Source organism: Pygocentrus nattereri, chromosome 10 (genome assembly GCF_015220715.1).
Source record: "Pygocentrus nattereri isolate fPygNat1 chromosome 10, fPygNat1.pri, whole genome shotgun sequence".
NCBI lineage: Eukaryota > Metazoa > Chordata > Actinopteri > Characiformes > Serrasalmidae > Pygocentrus > Pygocentrus nattereri.
Window position 1 is genome coordinate 23309729 of NC_051220.1, and position 9182 is coordinate 23318910.

General features: G+C 36.6%; 1 protein-coding gene across 3 annotated transcripts in view; it reads left to right on the plus strand.

Annotated features, from left to right (window-relative positions):
• Window positions 1–5523, plus strand: part of slc25a21 (solute carrier family 25 member 21) — a 95289-nt gene extending 89766 nt beyond the window's left edge. For all 3 annotated transcript variants that reach the window (XM_017694508.2, XM_037541787.1, XM_017694509.2), the window contains 3 exons: window positions 1346–1527; window positions 4245–4297; window positions 4388–5523. In XM_017694508.2, coding sequence (XP_017549997.1) covers window positions 1346–1527; window positions 4245–4297; window positions 4388–4449 — 297 coding nt within the window. In that variant the 3' untranslated portion in view covers window positions 4450–5523. The remainder of the gene's footprint in view (window positions 1–1345; window positions 1528–4244; window positions 4298–4387) is intronic.
• The last annotated feature ends 3659 nt before the right edge of the window (window positions 5524–9182 follow it).

The following is a 9182-nucleotide window of genomic DNA, read 5'->3' on the forward strand; positions in this document are numbered from 1 at the left end:
ACTTTTTAGAGGGCATTTGGTATGGTACATATAATGTAGTTATATTTGAATGAGGGGTGCTAGAAAAGGTAAATGGTTTGATGTTATGTAGGCACAGGTCTGAGCGCTGTTTGTTTAGAATGCTGCTCCTCCCCCATGCAGTAAACCTTAGCTCTTGATTCAGTTTGTCGCTCAGGGTGTCCGCTACTTTGAGAAAGGCCGGACCCAGCGAGACTGCTGTCATTTGTAAAAATATCCTGGCCAATTAGCTGTCAGAGCTGCGTGGGTCTGGGCTTCTTTTGGTACTGTAATACCCCGGTGCCGAGTCACAGCCCAATTACCCAAATTGTCCCCATATGCCTCCCCAGTCTGCCTGCATGAACCCTGTTTATAAATCCTCTCCCCAAAGCCCAGCTTGTGCCATGTGATCCACCACAGCCAATAGGAAAGCTGCTCTCTTCTCAGGAAACTCTAATCTGCCCCCCGCTACCATAAAATGATCTGAGCTTTCATGCCAGCTTTGCAATCATATCCACAGCCCCCACCCCTTCCCTTCCTTTCTCTCACTCTTTGTCTTTTTCCTCCTCTGCCACTCTTTCGTTTAGTTGTCGTATCAATGAGGACTGCCCCTCAGTGGTGCATTCCTCATTTTTCATTGACTCCACATTTGCTGGTCTACATTTTCAAACAAGATAATTCAGAACTATAGAATATATTACATTGCATAGTGAGGCAGCTGTTTTGTGTTCTGTATGTCTCATGTGTACTTAATGTTTTAAAATGTTAGCTCTGAAATCCCTGTTTTTATACATAAACATTAGACTGCTCAGATTTCTAAAACAATGTGTACTTGTTACCAAACACCATATTATTCCAAATGTCTATGTTCTGAGTGTTTCTAATCCCCTGTTGAAATGAATCATTTATGTTGTGGGTCATAAATCCTGCAGCCTATTTTCTTAAACACTCAATTACTCTTGTCCTCTTTACAAATGTCTGTTGTTATCTCATGTTATTGCTATTGATGTGTTTTATTTTTTGTGTTGAACTCCCACCATCTATGTTGGCACGACAATAATTATACTATACGATCATTGATGTCCAAAAAAAAAAAAGGAGTGTCTCAAAAATGTTAACTTCACAGGAGAGAGCAAAAACCTTTTACTTTTAATGTTAATTCAGGTTAATGTATTCCTAGTACTTTTGAAGTATTTCACACAGTGTTGAGGATAACTGCTATGCTAAAATGATGTAGAAAAATAAAATGTGCAAAAATGGAAATACATTTTTTTTGTTTGGGGTTTTTGTTTTGTTTTGTTTTTTAGACCGTGATGATAATTTATCCTGTTTTTTTCCTCTCTGGTAGGACTCTCGCCTGGAGTTTATGAGAAAGTTTGCTATAGGTTTGCTGTCTGGAACCATTTCTTCCTGTGTGAACATCCCTTTTGACGTAGCAAAGAGCCGTATCCAAGGTCCTCAGCCAGTCCCAGGGGAAATAAAATACCGAAGCTGCTTCCAAACCATGGCCTTGGTATACCGTGAGGAGGGGTGAGCATCACTGTCAGGTTTCATAATGATACAGACAAACTGACCAGAAATGCAGACAGGTTTACAGATGCAAGATCCAGTCTGAAATGAATACCTGAGACAACATAGACATGACTGTGGGATTTTTATAACTGCAACCCTTTTTTTATTCAGTAATGTCTCTAGTTGCTTTAATAACCAATATTTGTATTGTTTGTAATTCTATTTGAATCACTTTCCTCTGTCTGAGCCTTGTTACAAGCCAAATAAGTAGCAAACGACTCTTGTTTACATGCTAAATATTGACATCCCTGTGAGATACCAGCATTCTTTTTCATTAAACTGGCATTTATCAACTTTGTTTGTCGAATGTGCCAGACTGGCAGAGTTAAAGCAGTTTGTCATACTCAAAAGGTTTGCCTGCTTATGTGCTGGTGTGTGCTGATTAAGCCAATGTATTGGTTTTGCATATGAGGTCAGGGATGCAATCTCTGTTGTAGATGAAGAAGTCTCTTTTGGTTAACAGTTCTCAGGGAAAGCTTTATGGGTGAAATCATTGCTTTTATGAGTCTTCAGGTCCTTGATTTGTTACTTTCACTGTACTCTTAGAGACTGGTGAGCTGCTCCTTATTACATGTGTTGGGGAGTTCATGCTATACTCTATATGTGTGACTGCTTGCACGCTGGAGATTTGGGCTGATTATTATACTAATGTATCTGCAGTCATTTTGAGTCTGAGATTAGGGATGCAATCCCTGTAGTAGATGTACAGTCTCTTTTCATTGACAGGCCTCATGGGAAGCTTTATGGGCGAAATCATTTCTTTTATGAGTCTTCAGGACCTTGATTTGCTACTTTCACTTTGCTCTTAGAGACTGGTAAGCTGCTCCTTATTAGATGTGTTGGGGCCTTGGTTAAGGTAGGGTTGTGTGTGTGTGTGTGTGTGTGTGTGTGTGTATCTGTTTCTGTCTTTGTGAGTGAGACACTGTAACCATTTGAGCTTTTGGGGTGCTAAGAGGGTTTCCCCCCACCCCCCATCCCATCCTGTTCAGGCCTCTAACACAACACAGTCCTAGCTAATTAGTAGTCCCCATGGGAGACATTGTTAAGCAGGTCCTAACGAGGAGCGCGGCGCTCGGCAGGTCAGTTTAATCAGACAGCGGGGCAGAGAGGAAGTGGCTCGAGCCTTATTAACGCCAGCAGAAGCAGGGGACAGAGGCTGGGACAGGGAGATTGCCAGGCTCCTAGCCAAAGATCAGCTTGAACACATTAGGGGCAGGTACACAATGCGGCCAATTTTTAGGGTCCTGTACCTGCCTAAGCATCACAGAGAGAAAGTGTGTGTGGGGTGGGGGTGTGATTGGATGTATTATTTTTACTGGACTTGTCCTCTATTGTTGTAACATAACATCAATTCATATGTTTAAATTGGGCATCAAAATATCATTCATTACTCTTATGTGCTCTTTTGAGATGCTTTTTACCACTGAATGTTAAAATCCTTTGAATTTGGAAATTTGAAAATAGTCTTTTTCAGGATGGATAAAACATTATGGAGAACCTTTTAATTCTGAGAGCTGTCTTTATGTTTATAATTAAAAAGTTCTGTCTGTGAATAAACCTAAGCTGAATGGAAACTTTACTGAACTGTTTCAGATAAATCCATCTTTTTTTTAATTTTTATAAATGCTGAAAATGCATGACATGTAGGTCAATGCAAAGTCAGCTGTTTCAATGTAATGTGATGTTTAATAATGTATTATATAATTTAAATATAAATTAATATAATACAGTGTAATACAATAAATTAATTGTGAATATTAGCACAAATCAATGTTTATCCCACTGATTATATATATATATATATATATATATATATATATATATATATATATATATATATATAATATTATCAGCGGGAAAAGCAGCATGAAGAATCAAGAGGCTCAAACATCTGTCTAGCAAACTAGTAACCTTCAAAGATGAGAAAATTAGCTGATCAATTAACTGCATTCTTTGGACTCAGCTTTTAGTTAGCTAATTATATATTTTGTAGAGATGATAATTTAACTAGCTGACAAGCTAATATTAGCAATGGGTATAGGTAACAGTAATAGTAATATCATTTTTTTTCTAATTTATGTAAAAAGTCTAAAAGCAATGCTTACTTTAGTAGCTTGCAAGCCATCATCATAGCCAGTCTACTAAGACCTCTAAACAGGCTAATTCCGAGCTTGAGCACATGCATAAAACATGAATGCATGTTGGTTATCCATCAGTGATTTGACTGCAGAGAGAACCTTATAAAAAATGAATCCTTTACTTTCAAAAAGTAAAAATAGAAGCTGTGTGACAAGTTTTTGTTTGTTTGTTTTGTTTATCAACACAGCATGAATAATCAGTGCTAAATTATTATTTACAAGAATGTTACATAGAATCCTATAATTAGAAGTCCATGACATATCACTGTGATAACTGACGTGCTAAAACTTTATTTATTGTAAATTCAGTGATTTCCATTCTGATTGTTGTTTAACTAACTTCAACTATTAATTGCAGCTCTGCTGTTTATTCTGTTGTGCTGTATCTCTGTATACATTAAACTGTACTGTGTTGTATATAAATTGTATCATGAAAATTTAGGGATATAGTTTGCCATATGGTCAATGAGTGTTATTGATTTTTAAGACCATAAGTTGACATTTTTTAATTTATTTTTTCAATTATTATTTTTGTAGATATCTCGCATTATACAAAGGACTGATACCCAAGATCATGAGACTTGGACCAGGTAATCTAAAACCAGTGCATATGTTCCCATTAATTTCAACTACAAGCATGATGTAGACTGATTCTAACGCACTGTTCCCCATGTGTGTAGGAGGTGCAGTCATGTTGCTAGTGTATGAATACGTCTCCAACTGGCTTCAAAGAAACTGGTGATGAGATGCGTCGCACAGCAAGCCAGCATGCCAGCCATGTACCTCAGCACTCTGCTCTTAGGCCTTAATTCACAAAGTCAAATCAATTTTGGGCTGTGCGCCACAAACCATGAACACCACAACTTTCACAACACTCATACTACTATCATATTCTACTATCTCATTCCATTCACTATTGATTTTGATGCAAGATAATTACAGGGAAATTCTCATGACATATTCTTACTCATGATGTTAGGGTGGTGGGGTGGTATTGCTGCACACCCAGACAGTCTACACTCTCCCACACTCACAACTCCCTCACCATTAAAAGCAACCCAGCAGGAAATGGCAACGTTTTAAGGTTACATCAAACCAAGTTTAACATACCTCACCATTTCTAATGGAGGGCAACTTCCATTCTTATGGAGCACTACCAGCGAGCCCAATACATGTAGTGATGAGCACAAAGTCATTTAGAAGCACTTCATCCAGGTATGTTGTCAGATGATGTAGTAATTGTTTGTATTCTTCTTCTTAAGCATAATTTCTCACACATCTTGTGACACAATTTATAAATGAGATTTGTATTTGTTGTTAGTGTGAATTGTAATGTTTCTTTCGTTATTATTACTTCCACATTAATGTGTCATTATTACTTTTTAGACACCTCTGACTGGATTTTTAAAAATTTAATAATAAATAATTAAAAACATTTCATATGTTCATCAGTTTACCATGTGTCACAAATATGTAGCAAACAAACAATACAATTCACCGAACATTGTGATGGGAACAACAGTGTGTATGTATTATGAAAAGTGTTGGTGGACTCCAAAGGTCAGTTTAATAAACTTCATTAATTGACAATATTTTAATCAATATGCTCATTTTCATGTGCTTTTAATTGTTTTCATAGAAATATTGTTGCTAATTTAGTGTTATGGATAATGCTGAATATGGTAAATATTTTAAAAGAGCATATGAAAATGGAAGTAAATGAAATGTGATGGTTTTTTCTGCAGTACTCTTGATGAAAAAGGACATTATTGGAAATGTTTGTTAGTGCTTTTTAAATTAAATCCTTAAATTTGAACATTTACAGTCCTGTTCATTCTAGCATTGACGTCTCTTTTTGTAATCCCAACAGCAATGTCTTTTAGCTCTTTAGTCTTTTTTACCTTTAGGTTTGGTTGACTGAGTATAATTTCTCTGTATGTGGGTGATCATATCAACACTAGTAATAGGGAATCAGTTAATTTTTTTTTCTCCCCACTTGTGTCCTTTCTTTCTCCTCTCAGATCTTCATGCTGAAGCCTTGTAGATGCCTGTCAGCCATCGCAGCTGCATGAGCTAACAACAAGTTGTCAGTCAGCTCTTCTAGCCTGCAGGGTGATGCAGCATAACTCAGCACGAGTTAAAATAACAAAACCAAAAAAATGCAAATATGTAAACAGGGAACCTCTCTTTCACTCTTTCACTTAGTTAAGGTTTTTTGTTTGTTTTTGTTGTTGTTTTTAGATTTGTTCATCATTGAACATTTTTAGTATATCAGTACTGAATATCATACTTTTTAACAGTGCTGTTCAATTTATCTATCTAGCCTGGCTTTTGGAGACATTTCATTTACTGGCATGACATATTTAGTGCATAATTTACTCTTGGCCTGAAGTCCCATCTTCCTTGGAGGAAAGCAATGTGGCCTGGCCTGTGAGCCATGCAGGCATATATATATAATACTACCAAGCCCTTAAAGTTTCCAGGTGTTTCTCTTTCTTTCATTTATTTATTTATCTATTTATTTATTTATTTATTTATTTTAGTACCATCTCAGTTCCTATGGCTTTCCTTACTCTTACCACCAGATCTGGACTGTTATGCTGGAAAACAAAATGGCTGAGGCCTTTTTTAGCCGCTGTATATATGGGTATACCTCACTCTCCTTAATGTCATATTTTGTTTTAGGCCTGTCATAAAATGAGTCACTAGCCTCATTAATGTGAGAAGAATTTTCTTGTTCTCTTTTAACTAGGAAGGCAGCACAGACTTACCACTGTGAATGTGGAGGTTTGATGGATGTTTTTTGAACATTGTGCTCAGTGCTGGAATGCCATGTTACAGGATCAATCGTGGTGTCTTGTCTGCATGCTTGTTTTGTGCATTCAGTTTTTCCACAGCTTTTCATTGGTATGGTTAAGTCTCTTTATTGTTTTTTTTATTGTTATCTTGTTACTTTCCATCATATAAATCTTCTGAATTCCTAACAACTACATAAATAGAACTTCTCTATCTTCTGTATTCTATTTATTCTGTTTAGACAAAATTACTATTATTATTAAATCTCCTCTCCTTCACCCCACACTTAAACTTGATTACACTGTATACAGGTGCTGGGGTTTCTTCCTAGCAATCTTGAATGAGCAGTGTGAAATGTCTGGGCCTCTGTGTTATAACATCACCATAGACAGCCAAGCTGGGCTTTCCGTGAGTGGATCTGCTCAGACTAGGAGACCTAAACTCACCTGTGTGTGTTTAGAACATGTTGTTCTAATACACCAGGGAAACAGTCTGCTTATGGTCAGCCGCCCCTCTAAATCAGGCTAGCACCTTAGCCATGTTCTCCACTATTGTTGTAGACCCTGCTTAGTGTTAGCATACCCCACACTCCTGTCTTAAGCCTGATTGCACAGTCAGCTAAAGATAACCATGTGACATTTGACTTGGCTTTCCATAGGAATTAATTCTAAACAGATGTGTGTGTGCATGAGCATGTGTGTTTTTTTTTGTTTTGTTTTGTTTTTTTGTTTTTTTTCATTTTCTGTTTCAGCGGTGGCTTTTTAGATTAAGGTGTTTGTCATATCCCGTTTTGCCTTGCCTTTTCCTTTGTGTTTCAACTCCTTGGGAAAATTGTGTTGTTTCCGTGTTGTTTTACAAAATTTTTTACCCAGATTAAAGGCACAGTGGAAGTGGATTAATGCTCATGTTTTGCATCTTTCTTTCTGTCTACGCAGACACCCCCCAATCTACAGTCTGATGAGGAGGTTCCTGTGTCTTATACCTGGAAATATGACTGTGTGGTAGAATTTTGGTAAGAGCCAACATAATTATCAGTGCTGTTAGTTCTATACTGTGTTACATAGAGACAAATGTGCATGGCACTATATCGGACCAAAGTCTTATATCTCAATTTTTGTTGTTTTTCAGTTTTTGCCATAATTTGAAAATTCCAGTCGTGCTTTACATTGCGTGTATATTTTATGATGATTGGACCACCAAAACCAATAGTCCAAAATTACTTAAAAAAACGTCTGGTTCCTTTGACTTGCATTTTTTTAAAGTATTGTTTTCCTTCTCCTGTAAAGTTATCATGTTGGAGATACAAGGTTTTGTTCCGACAGCAGCGATATACAATGCATGTGGATTCTGCATAGAATACATTGTAGCATCAACGTCTGTATCAGTGAACCCAGCACACGTAAATAGCATTCAAAACATTCATCTCATTTGAATAGAATGGGGTCGCCAGAATGTGTTTGGTGGGCTTTGTACGAGGCAGTGTACATCTGCTTACTTGGTGGTTCATATACGGTCAAAACAGGACTGCGATTCCAAAGCAACGGTCCGTGACCACTGTGCCAGAGTGCAAGTGTTTTCCAAGTCAAATCAGCAGCAGCACTGCGTTGGGTGTTTACTTTGTACCATGTGGGGACTGTTTAAGTGACACAAGAGCTGGTGTCATATTATACAGAGGAAAAATAGAAAAACCGATATTAATTGATTGTCTATTTATTTATATATTTATTTTAATTTTCTTTTTTTTCATCAGTTGCTCCTGAAATGCGTGAAGTTTCAGCCTCTGCTGGTGTCCACTTTGCTCTTTAGCACCAGAGAGACATGGTTTATGTGCGAAATGCAGGCTAGTACACTAACAAAAATGACTTGCTCTGCACCAGCTCTGTGTGGACAAAGAGGCTCAGAAGAACCTCCAGAATTGCCTTCCTAGGTATTCTGCTGACTGATGTATTAAAGCAGTGTGTTTGTGTGTGTGTTTTCCCCAACTATTATTCATGTTGTCCAGTAAAGGGGAAAAAAGTAAATTAATTAAAAGGTCAGTTTAACAATGTTAAACTGACCTTTTAAGTCATATACTTTTTCCCTTTACTGGACAACATGAATAATTCTTGGCAATAACATAAAGTAGATATATTTATTTTCTTAAAATATAAAATATTTAATAGGCTTTAATATTAGTAAAGTATTATGTGTTATTAATAGTATAACATTGATGTTTAAAGTTGTTGCTAAACCAGAAACTTTTAGTCGAATCCGAACCTGCAAGTCTGATGTCCTGACCTGCAATCCCTTAAGGTTATAAACTAAAGGCTTAGTTCAACAAAGCTGCCAAATATCTGGAACAAATCAGGGAGAGTAATAATGGTATTAAAATACTTGGTTACTGCACCCAAAAATGATGTCAGCACATTTGTCCTGTCATATAAAGGCATGATATTGGCACAAGGCTGTATGTTTGGTTGTAACATTCCAATTTTTTGCTGCAAACATATTATAAAGCAAAAATAGACATAATGAATTTAGCTCAGTTTAATAGTTACTATAAAATATTATTCATTTAAAATAAAACACATTTTCTTTACCTCCACTACAATTATTATTATTATTATTATTATTATTATTATTATACATTGTGTTCCATGTAGAAGTAACTTGGGAAAAAAAAATCCATAAATTGAGGTC